We start from the raw sequence: 16412 nt of genomic DNA, 5'->3' as shown, positions 1-16412 counted from the left end.
GGAAAGAATCTCAGTCATTGGGGAAGTTATTTTGATTGTTCCTCTCTGGTCTTGTTCAGTCATTCAAAGTTGTTTCCTTTAAGCCCCTCAGCTTCATAACTGTGGTTTGTTCTGCAAAGATGCTGCAGAGCTCCTGCAGTTCTTCCCTGGTTCCTGCTTGGCTTTCAGGAAGATGTTTTGCTGCAGATGTTACAAAATCTCAAGTGTGCATGGGGATTGTGTGGACGTGGATCCCTGTGTGAGAGGTGGTGGGAGGGTGTGAGGCTGAGCTCAGTGTGAGCCCCAGCAGTGCCCTGAGCTGCTCCCTGTGCTCAGGGTGTGTTTGCTCTCCAGGCCCCCGAGGTGATCCGGATGCAGGACAGCAACCCCTTCAGCTTCCAGTCAGACGTCTACTCCTATGGAATAGTGTTATATGAGCTGATGACAGGAGAGCTGCCCTACTCCCACATCAACAACCGAGATCAGGTGAGAACACGCTGGCATTGCACATCTCACAGGACAGCCACTGAAATGTTGTTGTAACCTGCTTTGGTTCAGCAGCAAGTCTGTGGTACTGAATGTTTATTCAGTATTGACAGCCACTCAAGGGAAAAAAAGTGGTTTTTATAAACATTGTAAGTGCCCTGTTAATTTATTCACAGGTAAAAACTTTTGGTACATCACTAAAATCTTGATTTATACATTTGCAGTTACGGGAACTTTCCCTTTTGATGTTAAAAATGTTGTTCTTGTGTCAGGTTGGATTCTGTGCCTTTTACTAAGACAGAAAAGTAGTGCCTGTTGTCAGGCCTTTGACTGTTGAATGCTGGTGTGATTGTTTGCTAAGCTGCAGTTACCCAGCCAGCACTGAGACCAGGAACAGTGTAGGAATGTGGGAATGTAGGAACATGGGGGATCTTTGGGAGCTGTTTGGATGATTCTCAGTTGTGGTTTGTGTTTTTGGTTGCTTTTTATAAAATTAAGATCTTCTAATGAGAATTGTATGTGTATGGGGATTATGGGGGCAAACAACCAGATTGTAGCCTCTATTAGTGACTCTTATAATCTGTAATAGTTCACGGTCTGTATTCTACATAGAAGAGGCCACTTCTGTCAAGCTAAGGAAGTTTTTTCTTATTTTAAGGTTGTCTACAAATTGGGACATTGGAATATGCTTTAATTCATAATATTGAAATGCTGTGCAGGTTTCAGTAACCATCATGTAACCAACCATTCAGTAACCAAAACATGCAGCAGGTGACCCTATGTGAGTGTTCAGGAGGGACAGAATATTTCCAGGAGAAGAACACCAAGACATTATTTAGGATGAAAATCCTAAACAATGACCATACTAACCTGGATTAAAACAGAATATGTATTTTCCAGCACTGATAACATCTTTTATTGTTTGTCTCAAAACAATCCATCTCCTGTTTTGCTGCATTACTTGGGATTAGTTCTGATGACCTCTTTTACAACGTGACTTCAAGGTTGGATTCGATGGTCTTGGAGGTCTTTTCTGGCCTGAATGGTTCTGTGATTCAGAGATCCCCGACCACAAAGTTGTCACTGTGGACTCAGCAGAAGGAGCTCCCATGTCCATGTCCATGTCATGGGGCACCAACAGCTCCCTGTCGTGCTGAACCTTACAAAGCACAGCATTCCTGGGTGGTCCCACCCTACGCTGCCCACGGCAGCACCACTGGCCTGGTCACCTCACTGGGACAATCTGCAGGGCTCTGGGGGGTCCTGTGCTACACTCAGGTTTAATCACACCAGTGAAAACACTTCCCTGACTTTGGTCTTGTGCTGCTTCCTTGTTGTTGTGCAGATCATTTTCATGGTTGGCCGAGGTTATGCTTCCCCAGACCTCAGTAAACTGTACAAGAACTGCCCCAAAGCAATGAAGAGGCTTGTAGCAGATTGCTTGAAGAAGGTTAGGGAAGAACGACCTCTGTTCCCACAGGTAAGTGTGTTTTGTGCACAGGGTGTTGTATAAATAGCCATTAGCACACAAAAGAATTGCTCAGATGGAAGGTTTGGGTTACATGAAGTGCAGCCTGGGTCCTATTTTTGCCTTTGTTCATAACCCTGCTCCTTTGGCAGTTGGTGTTTTGTTTCTGCAAAGGTCATGAAAATCATGACTCACGGAGCTGAGGCTGTGCCAGGTGACACTGGAGCAGTTTGACAGCTGAGCCACTTTAGGGAGAAGCAAAAACCCCCCCAACACAATTCAAATCAAATCTGTTTCTCTGTATACATTTTATTTTAGTGTAGGTTTGAGGGAAATGAGAGACAACTCGTCCTTTCCTTCCCCACAGCTAAAACAAGCAAACAAAATCCACTGGGGGGTGGAAATCCATGTAGCAATTTTTGGTATTTTTACAAGGGGTAATTTATTTTTTTCTGTCACTGTGAGGATGGGGAAGGTGCTTTCTTATTAAATAGCTGGAATTAAATATCAGTGAATTTTGGAAAAAGAACTTCTTGCTGTTATAAACAGCTTGTTGTTTAAAAAGTTCTTTCCAAATGCAGTTGTTTCCCTGTTACTCTGCTGGGATTGCACAGATGCTTGTTAATTGTCTGAGAACTAATGAAGAACCCCTCCCATGCTCTGAGCCTCAGTGAGGCTCCTCAGAGCACACACTGGATGGCAGAGGTGGGTTATGGCAGCTGGAGTGTTGTTTCAGTGCCCAGAGCACGTTGCTGCTCTGGAAGATGAACTTAAAGCCTTAACTGAGTGGAGGTGGGAAGGACTGGAATGAAGGAATGCATGAGGGTTTAGGACTGAGGCAGGAAGAGCTGCCTGTGAGCAGCCCCTGAGCTGGCTGTGTCCCCAGATCCTGTCGTCCATCGAGCTGCTGCAGCACTCCCTGCCCAAGATCAACCGCAGCGCGTCGGAGCCGTCGCTGCACCGCGCGGCGCACACGGAGGACATCAACGCCTGCACCCTCACCTCCTCCAAGCTGCCCGTCTTCTAGGCCTGCCCCGCCCGGGGACGGGCACAGGACAGTGTGCCCTCCGTGCCTCGGGCACAGGACAGTGTGCCATCCGTGCCTCAGGCACAGGGACAGTGTGCTCTCCGTGTGCTCTCCGTGCCTCGGGCACAGGACAGTGTGCCCTCCGTGCCTCAGGCACAGGACAGTGTGGTCTCCGTGCCTCGGGCACAGGACAGTGTGCCATCCGTGCCTCAGGCACAGGACAGTGTGGTCTCTCGTGTGCTCTCTGTGTGCTCTCCGTGCCTCGGGCCCAGAGCAGCGCCAGGGGAGCCTCCCCGTCCCAAGGAGCTGCTGCGGAGCCGCTGCCAGGACCGGCGTTCTCAGCCCTGCTGGGGCAGGGACACTGCACGTCAAGAGATCTATTACTGGTTCTTTAATAGATGCACTTGAGCCTTACTTTACAGATGCTCCTCTGGCGGTGGTTGTGGCTGGGTGTGTGCTGAGGGGGTGTTCCCACAGCCAGGGTGGCTCTGAGGACAGGTCGTGGTGCTCTGATTGCCACCTCGGTGGGGGAGCTGTGCCTGCAACGGCTCTGCAAACGAGACTGAGGGAAGAGGAAATAACTCTGGAAATCAGCTCCTGCCCTAAGAGCTTCATCAAGCCAATGAAATAAGTTAAAATGCTAATTCAACACAAAATAGTTTTGCAATAGTTTTGCACATAGAAGAAAAACTCTTGCAAAAGAATGGAATCTGTTCCGAATTGTCCTGCTCAGAGAAGGAAGCAGCCGGTCGTGGTCATCCTGAGAAGCCTCACAGCTGACTTTGGTACTAAGGACTGTTCCCTGCAGCCCAGGAGTGGAGAGTGGATCCCAGCCTGAGGGCTGGCCAAGGCTGAGGGATGTTATCCGTCTGCATCCCATGGGAAGCTGTCGTGCAAGAGATGCACTATCAAGAGGAAACTGAGCATATACAGTTTTTCTTGCTGATTTGGGGTTTAATTTTGTTTTTATTGCTCCTGAGAAAATGCATTTATTGTAAGCCAAGGTTCCTCTGATTATCTTATTTTAATAAAATAAATTAAATTTTAGGTGTATGATTCCATGTCATCATTTAATGCACTAATCCACAGTTCTGACTGCTGCATCTGGACTTGGAAAACTCAGAAAACATCATTCTGAGTACTTTTAAAAGAGTTACTATGATAGGTAATAGTGCAAGTAAAAACTTGGTACAACCTGTTTGCCATCACTCCCATGGCAAGACAGCTTTTACTGTAATAATCCTTCAGCAGCATCCAATCAAACCCACACTGATGCCTCTCAAGCTGTTTCACTGCACCACTTCTGCTGTTTTCTCTTGTTTATGGAGGTGGAAGTGAGGGCTTTGTCTTGGCTGAACTCCCTGGATGACAGAAATAGGTGGTTTAATCTAAAAATTGGGTTTTTTTAAATAGCACTCTGTTTAAATATGTTTATTAGGGCAGTGATGGAACCCCAGATGGCTGGAATGGAAGTTTTGCCTTTGTGTGTGCACAGGTGAGTGGGCCCTGCCTGAGCAGTGATGGGCTGCCTGTGACCCCATCCCAAAATGCTGGGATGGTGCCTTTGCTGTCTCTGGGGGCAGTTGCTGTAATGACCAAACAGCCACTGCAGCTTCTTGGGTGCAGCAGCAAAACCCCACAAAGTGCTCGTGAAAGAGGGACTCAAGCCAGGCACAGAAATAATATCTGTACTTGGAACATTCCATAACAAAGGTGGAATATCGATCCTTACAACCACCATAAACTTTGCTAAAAAGTAAACTGAGACTTGAGGTTCTGCATGGGTTTTATTAATACCCTTGGTATTTTAACTGCAACTCTCTCTAATGTAATTTATCGGTAATTTTAACTTCATTATCATCAGCATAAAGAGGGAGAAGAAAAAACCCACCAGAAATGCTTAAGCTGCTTTTCCTTTAGCTCTGATTTCCCCAAAGAAACCATTAAGTCCTGATTTTTAAAATAGATTCTGTGACTCTTTTCAGTGGGAGGGTAGGGGCTGTGTATTTTGAGGTAGAAAGTATGTTTGGGAGGTGCTCTTGAACATCCATCTCAGTGTTTGACATCACTGTTAGTGATGATTTTCCTTCATCTTTGTGATTACTGAGGACCAGTTGTACCAACAGGACTTGGGTGAGACCTTTGCTGGTGCCTCCAGGGGCCAGTTTTGTAAAGCAGCTGAGATTTAGTGTTTGTTACAGACACCAGGCAAGACCTGACTGCAGCCAGCACTGCTAGAGATGAACTCCAGGGGGAAATATTTCTGGGAAAGTTCCCTTTCCCAGCTCAGAGCAGAGAGCAAACCTGGCATGTTCTGTCTGAGGGAAGTGCTGGGCACAGAGTTCTCCCTTACACAGGTGCTGAGCTGCCAGCCAGGGGTTTCTCAGCTCCACTTCTGCCCCAGAAACACCAGCCAGCAGGGGATAGTGCTGGGGTCACTGACTGGGTGCCATTTGCAGGGGTTTGAATCCCAGGTGAAGGTTCCTGCTCCCAGTTCTCCCACCAGAGCAGAGCCCAGTCTGCCCAGCTGGCAGCAGGTTCTGCCCCACAGAGCAGAGATTTCTGTGCCCTGGCCAGTGCAGCCCGGGCAGCCTCGGGGCTGGGGGCAAGGAGCCCTTCAGGGGCTGCAGCCCCCCTGTGGGGGACAGGCTGGAATGGTCCAGGATAAGGAGCAGCCCTGGCAGGGGCACAGCAGAGCTGGGGGGGTGACGGGGTGAGAACCCCCTGGGGGGCTCTGGGCATGGAGCCAGGGAAGGGAGGAGGCCACAAGCAGCAGATCCTGCAGGTGGGACAGTGCTTTTCATCCTGCCAATGTCCCTGCTGAGGAGTAAAAAAGGCCACATTCAGAGGGACATTCACCTGCTCTGAATGTGGCTGAGGGTTTCCATCCCTCCTGATGGCACAGCTGGCTCAGCCCCTGATGTGAGCCAGGGTCGTGTCTTAGAAGGGGTCAGAAACCATCAGAGAGCCCCCAGGTGGGGCCTTGCCCCGGAGCACTGCAGGTGATCCCAGTGCTGCAACCTGGGCTTCCCCCCTGACCCTGAAGGAACATTAACCACGGACCTTGGTGTTCTGTGGCTCTTTCCCCTCCCCGATGGATCAGGACTGTGACCATCACTGGATCTGGGGGGGGGTGAGATGTCTCCACTCAGCTGCTTCCTTTCTCTTTCTTTCTTTCCCTTTTACACTTTCTGAAGTGTTATTTTTATGCCTTTAGGTTGCTGTATTAATACAGATAATAACCAAACTGACTCCATCCCTGCTTTCACTTTAACCAAATTGTTCTAAAATAAACCCTACATACATATATGTGCACACACACACACACATATATATATTTACACACTGTTCATTCATTGTGCTTTCACTCTAATCCCAAGGGATGTATTTACAGAACCTGAGCTTCCCTCCCCTTCAGGGGCAGTAATAGCTCAGGTGTGTTCATGCTGTGACTCAGCAGCCACTTCACCTGTGTCCAGATAAAATTCTTAATTTAACTGCAAAGTTCATGCAAATGATTGAGCAGAATTAACTGCGTATCAAATTTCACAATCAGACTCTCTTTGCAGCACAAACATGAATGCCATTTTTAACAAACCCAGAATTCAGTAAACTGTTCACTCAGCAGAGATGTGCCTGGATCCCCCACCCCTCCCGGGCCTCCAACACCGCTGGCCTTGGCCTGGCCATGGCAGATGGAGACAGAGCAGCTGCAGAGCCACTCCCAGCCTGGGGCAGGGCCGTGGCTCTGATTACTGACAATGCCTTTCCCACGCTGCGGCTTCCAGGCGCCAGTTTGTGCTGGAAGCTCGATTGAGCTCTGCCCTGTGACACCAGTGTTGCTCTGCCCGAGTCTCTGAATCAGTGCAGCTGCATTTGCTTGACAGCAGCTGCTCCAAGAGCCACTTCATCCCCCCTGCACTTCAGTTGGTGTGAAACAAGGGTGGGAACCCAACTGGCACTGTCTGGAGAGCCAGGCCTTGTCCAGCCCCACTCCCAAGACACCCACCCAAGAGTGCAGCAAACTTTATGCTGAACTCCAGGTACTGTCTGAGGTATAATGTGTAACTTCTTAAATCTCAGGTCTCCTTTTTAAGGAGAAAAATATACACTAACTATTATTCCTAGTGGGTTTTGTAGTTATAAATTTAGTTGATTTAGTGGAGGAAACAAAAAAAAAAAGCACCCAAACTCTATTCAGCAACAGTTTTTACCAGCTTAAGCTTTACCTGGCACTGTATTTACACTACCACTCAGCTCACAAGACAGCTTATGTTAGGCCAGAGAGGGAAAAAACCCTCTTGGGATTAAGGGATTTTTTTTTTCTCCATGCAGTCAATTTATTTTTTTAAATATATTTTAGTATTTTTGTTGCCATACAAAAACTATCTGAAAACTTCACCGGGACTGCACAGTAAACCACAGGGCATGTTTGTTCTACCTGTGCTGCAGAGAGTAAAAGCCAGGCTCATAAATAGCTGCAGTGCTGTGGGTGGGGGCTGTGCTGTGCTCACGGGGCAGCAGCAGGGTCCTCCTCAGCCCCCGAGAGGTGCATGAACAGCTCCCCCAGCTCGGTGACCTGGTCGGTGCCCGGCGCCGCCCGGCTCTCCCTGTCCTCGATGAAGTCCCACAGCCGCACCGAGTTGAAGAACTGCAAAGAGAGAGAGGTGCCTGAGCAGGGACCAGCCCCAGACTGGACACTGCCCTGCAGCCCTGCCCCTCATCACAGCAGCCTGGCTGGGGCTGCAGAGCTGGGTCTGTGCTCTGAGCTCAGGCTGACACCCCCCCTGCACCAAGGGCAGTGCACACAGGCCAGGACGAGTTTCTGAGGAGGCTTTAACCTTCTCAGCTGCCCCTGGGGCCAGCTCTGTGCAGGCACATGACAGGAGCTTTTAGCACTGTGGCTGCAAGCTGTAAGGGCAGCACTGCTGCCAGGAAAGGTGTGCCCTGAGGAGGACTGGCTGACCAAATAAAGCAAACATTTTGCTGCTAAGCGAGGTGCCTTTTCCTTTCCCTAACAACAAAGCTTTGCCCCCAGGGGCATCGAGAGGTGCTTTTTGTGCTGGTGCTGCAGGGCACAGCCCCCTCCCCGCAGCCCCAGCTCCCCGCAGGGGGCAGTGCCCGGTGCTCACCCGCACGGTGCCCTCGGAGCTCAGCTGCTTGCGGGGTTTCTCGGGCTCGGCGCGGGTGCCGTCGGGGTACGCGTGCAGGTACAGGCACTTCCCGCCAAACGGGCACGTCCCCTTCCCCTGCTCAAAGTACTTGCAGGGCTTTTTCCTGGTTTAATGAGAAGAGAGAGTTAGTGCCTCCAGCTGGGGAGGAAGGAGCTGCAGGGCAGTCCCCAGGCTCAGCCTGAGTGATGCTCCAGTTCTCACACCCAGAGCTTTGGCCTCCCCTTCCCTGAGAGCAGCCAAAACAGAGGGCAGAGAGCACTGAAAGCAAACAAACACATATGAAACCAGCATCAGAAATCAAACAGTTTCCTTTTAAGCTGTGGAAAGTGAAGGATGTTCAAAGAGCATCACAGTGGGCCAATCCAATTGCTGTTTTTCTATCACATCTTTTTTCCTGCCCTTTCTACCACTACATTTTTAAGAACCAGTTCCCCTTCTCATCTCCTTTGACAATTCTTTGTTAATTTATGTTCCCTCATCTTTGTTGTTCAGCCAAGGTGTCCAGGCTGCCCAGCAAATTGTTCCAGGGTTGATCCTTGCACAGTTTATACAACAGTACCTGGGGGGTGTCGGTGGATTGTTCTACACTGAAAACAGCTGAAACTACAGGGAAAATGCAACAGAACTTGTTAATATGGAAATAGTGATGAAACTGATTCCCAAGACACAGATACATCCATCCAATAGCAACTGCATGGAGCAGAAAGATCAGCACTAACAAAAAGAACACCCAAACACCTGAACAGGGAGGGCATGAAACCCACAGTGAACTGGTCTGGGTTTGGGACTCAACTGCTCTTTGACTTCCAGGTTTCTTGGTCTGACTTTTCTCATCCTGTGTTGGCCTGACCCCAGCTCTTGGTTTAGACTCCACTTTAGCAGCATCTCATTAGTACTTCTTCATTCACCCAACACCAAACCCTCAAATCAAACTAACTACCAAGAGCTCTGTCCACAGAATTTCTTTTCCAAAGACATTGTTACCCACAGCCTGTAATGTGTGAGTCTTAGCACTTCAGCAAAGCCTGTTTTTCTCCTCTCCTGTACAAGGGTTGACAAGAGTCAGACTGGGCTTCCCAGCCCACCTGCACCTCTGCTGCAGGGGCACAAAGGCTGCCCTTGCTGGAACACGGCTGTTTAAAAACTGTGCTGAGGCTTTGCAGCACAACTGGCCACCTCAATCCAGAGTCCTCAGGAGCTAAAACAAACCAAACCAGTGATGGGGGGTTGAAAACCACCCCTCTCTGAAGAACTGCAGTTTAAAGTGCTTAATTTTATTCAGATATTGTGCCTACTAGAAGATAGGATGCTGGGTTAAGTGTTTCATGGAGCAGCACTGCTTTCAGCTGTTCTGCTGAGCTCCCCAGGCCTTCAGGCAGCTGAGAAGCTGCAGCCACAGTAAGGTGGGTCACAGTAAGGCCCATTTTTTCCCATTGTTTAAAGGTGGATGCACATCACAGCATAAAGCTGCAGACCTTCAGCAGAACAGACCAGGCTCACTGGGGTGGGGCCCTGCCTGGTCACCTTAAAAACAGGCAGCAGAGATAAGAAATGGTATCTCCCTGCTCTGTGAACCACACAGCCCTCACACATCCCAGCTCTGCAGGGCTGCTCCAGCACTGCCCTGTCCCAGTGCTCCCAGTGTCCCTGCTGGACAATACAAGGAATGCAGTCCTGCAGTATTTGCCATTTCCAGTAGACATCACAAAAGCTCCATGAATTTTTATCCCATATTGCAGGAGACTATTACATTTTCCTTCCCTCTTTGATCTCAGTGACCAACAACATTCCAGGCAATTGTGTCTGAGGGATAAACTGTAGCAATGAATTTGCCCTATATGGAATGGAAGAAGTCCTGCCAGAGATGGAATGGTGAAGGAAAAGAAGAAAACAGTTCAAATGTTATAGAAACAGAAGTTTTTAATGTTGTTTAAACAGATCTTAAGATGGCTTTTCTGTATTTTGCAAAGTCACTCTGTCTCCTTCCTGACACCCCCCTGTAAAGGACCCTTATGCAGGAATGTCCTGGGCCTTCCCATTGGCTTTGTTCACCTCTTTCTGTTGGCTGTTAACTCTTTACCTGATTGGGTTTTTCTGTAGTACCTTGACCCTGTAATTGGTCCCTTTCCAATCCCCCTGAAAGCCATAGAAACCCCTAGCCCCAATAAACTCTCTCGTCCATCCGTCCCTCAGCGTGGTTTGTGTGAGCTCCTTATGGGCTCATCGAGCCACGTGCTCGAGGGGCACTTTGGGAGAGCATCACACTCCAGAGAATGGTGTAACACCCAGGACCTGAAGGTGCCCCCCTCCAAATCAGCCGTCGTAATAAACAAGCCACGTAAAGCCAATTTTGGCAAGTGAGCTGAAATAACTTCAACACTCCAGAGCACAGTGAGGTTGAATAATTTCTGATCTACAGTTACAGGCCAGACCCTTTGATGGTAGCCACAAAGTTAAGCAGAGGAGTGAGCAGAGATCAGGAGCTCTCTGGACAATGGGCTGGAGTTACATGAAGTTTAGAAGTGCAGGCTCAGTGACTGACTGACCCTTGGTGCACCTAAAGAACAACACACAGAGTGTGTTACTGAACTTACCCCACTCCCTGCTTAAAGGCTTCAATCAGCTCATTCTTCTTCTCCTGCTCCTCCACCCAGTACACACTGGGGATGACGAACTCCGAGATCACTCGGCACTCGGGGCATGACCTGCAGGGAACAGTGCTGTCACCTCTGTCCCCTCCCAGGAGGGGCACCCTCACTGCCTTTGTGAGGGTGCATTTGCACTGTGAGTGCTGCAGCTCCCTTGCAGCACAAAGCCAAACCAGAGGAGAAACACAAATGGAGGTGTCTCAGCCTTTGGAAATGCAATGACCTGACATTCACTTCAGTGAAAGTTGTAGTAAAAGTTGTGCAGAAAAGTTTATTTTGGCAGGAAAATGAAAATATTTCCCATCTTTTCCTCAGCGTGTTTGTAGCTTAAAAGAGAGCTACGCTCAAAAAAGGGAACTGATTGGGTGTTTTAAATTCTCTCACCTGAGGAGGAACATGCAGGGAGTACATTTTTTATGGAGCTGGCAGATGAAGGCATTTACTCAGACACACACAAAGGTGTGATTAGTGGGACCTTTACCTGGAGTAAGTCACAATTTACAGAGAAGTCCTATAATGAAGCACATCCATGTGTGTATGCACAGGTCACTGTGAGGGGCAGAGGCTAACGAGGTCCCAGCTGTTCTAGAGTGTCTGCTCTCTGCCCCAACAACACACACAGGGCCCAACTCTCCCCACACGGGGCCAGAGCATGAAGTGAACTGTTACCAAAGGACACCCCAGGTGTCCCTGCTGCTCTAGGGGACTGCTCTCATAGCCAATCCCTGGAACTGGCCAGCCCTTGGACCTCTTTCCTGAGCTCTCTGCTCATACTTCCAGCTCCAGAATCCCTGCCCAGCAGTTCCCTCTGAAAGCCCCTCCGTGGCAGGGCCCAGGAGAACACTCACTTGATGATGGGGTTCTCAAACTGCTTGGCACATCTCCACTGCCGGATGCAGGACAGGCAGTAGGTGTGGGTGCAGTTGGACAGGATCCCAAACCTCCTCTCCGAGGCCGATGGTTTCTCGTACACCACCTCCATGCAGATGGAACACACCTTGTCCTGGCTGGCCTGGAAGGCAAAGGCCTTCTCCATGTCGTGCTCAAACGTGGCCATGCACATCTGTGGGGAGAGAGGGGAGGGTCACTGCACCCCCTGCCAGCTGGGGCAGAAGGGTCTGAGGAAGGGTCTGTGACAGCAAAAACACAGAGCACTGCTAAGGGCATCACTCCTACCCATCATCATCATTTCATTGAAAGAACAGTAAATCCAATCACTTATTTCAGCCTTCAATGTTCTCTGCAGCTTCAGAACTGTAGAAATAAGGATGCCTGAGCATCTTCATTTACCCCTTTCTGTATCTCTCATGGAACAGGTATTGAATCATTTGATGCTTCAAACACCTCGAGAAAACATCACATTGAGGGTCCAGAACAAGTGCCACACTCAAGGTGTTACTCTGATTATTATTAAGGCCACATTCACTCCTTGGATATTAAGTTTTACCCAGTTAAGGCATTAGGCTCTTATTTCAGGCTTTCCTCCAGCACTTCTCATCCCCAGTGACAATCCAGAACGAGGTGAGCTGCTGCTCACATCTGCAGTTTTACCTCTTTACTTTTCAAAGGTCTCAGGGCTTGAAAAGTAATATAAACTTACAAGACTTCAAAAATATAATGATAATAACATAATCTATAATAATAATCACAAAGGACACAGAATAATTCCCCATTAGTAGCATATCTGACTAGTGCAGCTCCTCATCCAGCACACAGCTCTGCTTCTGAGAGCACCAGTGCCAGGACACTGAGCCAGGCACCAACCAGCTCCAGGAGGAGTGAGCATTCCTGCAGCAGCACATCTCAAAAGTACACACAGACTGCACAAATCTGAGCTTTTTGCCCCCTTGGATTCTGCTCCTGCTTCTCACTAGCCCTGACCTAAACCTGGTAGCCAGGCAGAGGAAAGAGCAGCTCTTCAGCCCATCCTTACCCAGCCAATGCCTGCAAGTTCAGCCCCCAAATCTCTGTGCTGCCTCCCATCTGCCCCACTTGCCCATGGCCTGGACCCAGCCCCAGAAGGAGCGGGTGCCAGGCTGTCCCAGCACGGCAGCCCCAGCCCCACTGTCCGAAGGTGCCCGAGGCACGGCTGAGCTGCAGCCACCGTTCAGCAGTGTCAGTGTGCTGGGAGCAGGCTGCAGGCCGGTCTGACAGGGATGGAATAGATAAAAACAGGGTGATGCCGCATCCCTGCTCCCAGCTAAGCCCCAGGTGCCTGAACACCCCACTGCTAGAACCACTCTCTAGCTGGGTAAGCTCTCTGGGACCGGCTCTGCTGTCAGAGCAAACCCCCAGCCCCCGGGCCCCCTTACCATCTCGTGTGCCCTCCTCTGCTCGGGGTCGTGCGGGTGCAGCAGGGCGAGGCCGCAGATGTCGCACAGGTCCCCGTGCAGGTACGGGCAGCGCTCCCCGGCGGGGCAGGGCCCGCGGGCCGAGTAGGGGCACAGCTGCTCCCCGGCCCCGCCGGGCGCCGGGGGCTCCTCCAGCCCGCTGCAGATGGCCTCCAGGTACGAGTGGGGCTTCCCCTCCAGGCTCTCCACGGCATCGCTGCAGCTCCCCCCGTCCCCGGGGGCGCCCGGTGGCGGCTTCTCCTCTCCTGAGCCACACAGATCTGAGGGGACACACACAGGTCTGAGGGGACACACACACAGATCTGAGGGGACACACACACAGATCTGAGGGGACACACACACAGATCTGAGGGGACACACACACAGAGATCTGAGGGGACACACACACAGATCTGAGGGGACACACACGGCACTGCTGGGCAGGGCAGCCACGGCCCCTCCTCCCGAGGAGCAACAGCTGCATTCACTTTTGGAAGGTTTTTTCCCCAATGAAATCCCATCTCTAAGCCCCTTCTGCTCACAAATCACAGGAACGTTCCCAAATTACCTACTGAAAAGTTCAATTGCAAGATTTCTTCAGCTGCTTTTTGTTTACAAATAGACTAAAAAAAAATCCCAGAATCACTTAGGCTCGAAAAGACACATGAGACAATGGAGTCCCCCCTGTGCCCGATGCCCACCTTGTCCCCCAGCCCAGAGTGCCACAGCCAGGCCTTCCTTGGACACCTCCAGGGCTGGGGACTCCAAACCTCCCTGGGCCGCCCCTGCCGAGGGGGCTTCCCTTTCCAGGAAGAAATTCCTCCTGATGTCCAACCTGACCCTCCCGGGCACAGCTTGGGGCTGTTTCCTCCTGTCCTGTTGATTGTCTGGGAGCAGAGCCCGAACCCCCTGGCTCCCACCTCCTGTCAGGGTGGACAAAATCCCTCAGGAAGCTCAAGGCCAGTCCCTCCACAGGCACTGGAAGAGAGGACAGGCAGGAGGCTCCATGGGGCAGGAATTATCTGCAGCTGGCCATGGAAGTCAAACAATCGGAGGAGGACACCCCCTCCCGCCGCCCGGCCCAAGGACAGCCCCTACCACTCACTCCTGTCCCTGAGCACCAGCGTCCTCTTCTCCCTCCTGCTGCGGGGGCCGCGCTCCGGGGGCTGCCGCGGGCTCGGGGGGGCGGCGGGGGGAGCGGGGGCCGCGGCCCCGCCCGGGGCCGGGAGCTTCACGTGGTCGTACCTGGGACAGAGAGGGGGGTCACGCCGGGTCACGGGTGCTGGGGAGCCCTGCACGGGGCTGCTCTGAGGGCACGCTGGGTGGATCTGTCCCCCCACACCTCCCATCCCCAGGGAGCCACAGCTCACACAGCTCAGCACCTCCTGCGGGCACAGCACCCAGACCTGGTGCTGCCCCACCGCGGCAGAGTCTCCACACAGGAGATAAAGGGCTTCTGAGTTCCTCAAGGACTCAAAACGTCCAGTAAAACTCTGCAAACACACTCCAGCAGCAGAGCAGGAGCACCCGGGGCACTGAAGGGGTCGGTCCAGTAAAGCCACGGCCATACCCAAATGATACATTATTTTTCATGGGAACAAAAATATTTCCCCTCCCTCATGCTGTGCTGAGGACCTGCAGTGCCCACAGACAGAGTGCCCAAACTCCAGCAAAGCTGGCTCAGAACCACCCCACTCTGCAGCCGTGTGAGTGACACAGCCCCAGCCGTGTGAGTGACACAGCCCCAGCCATGTGGAGTGACACAGCCCCAGCCGTGTGAGTGACACGGCCCCAGCCGTGTGAGTGACACGGCCCCAGCCGTGTGAGTGGCACAGCCCCAGCCGTGTGAGTGACACAGCCTGAGCCAGCTGTGAGTGACACAGCCCCAGCCGTGTGAGTGACACGGCCCCAGCCGTGTGAGTGACACGGCCCCAGCCGTGTGAGTGACACGGCCCCAGCCGTGTGAGTGACACAGCCCCAGCCGTGTGAGTGGCACAGCCCCAGCCATGTGAGTGGCACAGCCCCAGCCATGGGAGTGACACAGCCCCAGCCGTGTGAGTGACACGGCCCCAGCCGTGTGAGTGACACGGCCCCAGCACGTCCCACATCCCAGGGCAGCCGCTGGGAGCTGTGGGGAGCACTGGTGTCCAACCCCCATCCAGCCTGGCACAGGAACCAGGCAAAGGGAGGCAACTCTAAGGAAGATCCCTCTCCCAGGTGCAGGCAGAGCACAGACACCTGGGAATTCCTCTGGGAAGGAGCCCTGGGGCACATCCCTGCCGGACCAATGTACCAGCATCAGCCCTGCACTGTATTTCCCAGAGCGTTCCTCAGGGAGTGTGAAGGCTCCAGGGACAGGAGTGGAGCTGGGCCCGCCGAGCCCGGTACCTGCAGCGGGAGCCGTAGGCGCACTGCCCCCGCTGGTAGTACTTGCAGACGGTGGAGGACTTGCTGGTGGACAGGTCGTGCGAGAACAGGCACTTGCTCCCCTCCCGACACACTCCCTGCAGGAAGTACCTGTGGGAGGAGGCGGCTCAGGGCGGGCCCTGCTGGAGGGACAGCACAGAGCACCTGGGGTTGCTCTGCTTTGGTTTTCCTCACGGAGGTTGGAAAAGCCCCCCCAGCCCGGCGAGTCCCCCGTGCCCGATCCCCGCCCTGTCCCCCAGCCCAGCCCCTCAGTGCCTCGGACACCCCCAGGGCTGCGGGTCCACCCCCCGGGCAGCCCCTGCCGGCGCCGGGACACTGCTGTGGGGAACGCCCGGTCACCCGGACGGGCCTCCCCGCCCCACACCCGGTGCTGTCCCGGTACCGGCCCGGGGAGGGGGGCCGGGGGTGAGGAGAGCGAGGAGAGTAAAGCGGGGTGTTCCAGGGGGGTGAGGGGAGTGTCAGCGGTGTGAGGGGGGTTCGAGGGGGTGAGGAGCGTTTTAGGGGTGTGGGGGGAGCACGGCCGGCGAGCGGAGTTGTGAGGGGAGTGCGAGGGTGTGAGGGGAGTGCGGGGGTGTGAGGGGCTGCGGGGTGCTCTGAGGGGACCCGGGGGTGTCCGGCCCGGCCGGGGGAGCTCAGCTCTGCGCGGGCCGTGTCCGTGTCCATGTCCGTGTCCATGTCCATGTCCATGTCCGTGTCCGTGTCCGTGTGTCTGTCCGTGTGTCCGTGTCCGTGTGTCTGTCCGTGTGTCCGTCCATCCCCGCTCACCTGCACGTCACCTGCTTGGTGCTCATGGTGCCGCCGCTGTGCCCGCCCGGCCGGCTCCCCGCGCCGCGCACGCGAGTTCCGCGGGGCTGGGGGCGTGGCCGCTGCCGG

The 16412-nt window shown here is 52.7% G+C and overlaps 2 protein-coding genes across 7 annotated transcripts in view; one reads left to right on the top strand and one right to left on the bottom strand.

The window, feature by feature from the left end:
- The window catches only part of RAF1 (Raf-1 proto-oncogene, serine/threonine kinase), a 36276-nt gene extending 32269 nt beyond the window's left edge, over positions 1-4007 (top strand). For 4 of the 6 annotated variants that reach the window (XM_050328264.1, XM_050328261.1, XM_050328267.1 and 1 more), the window contains 3 exons: positions 334-465; positions 1811-1945; positions 2820-4007. In XM_050328264.1, coding sequence (XP_050184221.1) covers positions 334-465; positions 1811-1945; positions 2820-2960 — 408 coding nt within the window. In that variant the 3' untranslated portion in view covers positions 2961-4007. The remainder of the gene's footprint in view (positions 1-333; positions 466-1810; positions 1946-2819) is intronic. The other 2 variants (XM_050328262.1, XM_050328263.1) reach the window with 2 other exon arrangements.
- A 721-nt stretch (positions 4008-4728) lies between these two features.
- Positions 4729-16348, bottom strand: MKRN2 (makorin ring finger protein 2). Its single transcript, XM_050328268.1, has 8 exons — positions 16305-16348; positions 15501-15629; positions 14218-14357; positions 13095-13393; positions 11631-11845; positions 10729-10839; positions 8093-8237; positions 4729-7611 (listed from the first exon to the last, which is right to left on the bottom strand). The coding sequence occupies exons 1-8, from the start codon at positions 16328-16330 to the stop codon at positions 7471-7473; spliced, it is 1206 nt and encodes a 401-aa protein (XP_050184225.1). The 5' UTR covers positions 16331-16348; the 3' UTR covers positions 4729-7470.
- Between the last annotated feature and the right edge of the window lie 64 nt (positions 16349-16412).

This window comes from Myiozetetes cayanensis, unplaced genomic scaffold (genome assembly GCF_022539395.1).
Source record: "Myiozetetes cayanensis isolate MyiCay16 unplaced genomic scaffold, myiCay2020 scf39, whole genome shotgun sequence".
NCBI classification, from domain to species: Eukaryota; Metazoa; Chordata; class Aves; order Passeriformes; family Tyrannidae; genus Myiozetetes; species Myiozetetes cayanensis.
Note: the sequence above shows the minus strand (reverse complement) of the source record. Positions and strands in the feature narration are given on the sequence as shown.

What these genes read in the sequence shown, in the direction of transcription:
- MKRN2 (XM_050328268.1), bottom strand. Translation starts at nt 16,330, where the DNA reads ATGAGCACCAAGCAGGTGACGTGCAG. An exon ending in GCCTTTAAGCAGGGAGTGGG is followed by an intron (nt 8,238 to 10,728) that starts GTAAGTTCAGTA and finishes TCATTAAACCAG; the next exon opens with GAAAAAGCCCTGCAAGTACT. An exon ending in GCTCCGAGGGCACCGTGCGG is followed by an intron (nt 7,612 to 8,092) that starts GTGAGCACCGGG and finishes CTCTCTTTGCAG; the next exon opens with TTCTTCAACTCGGTGCGGCT.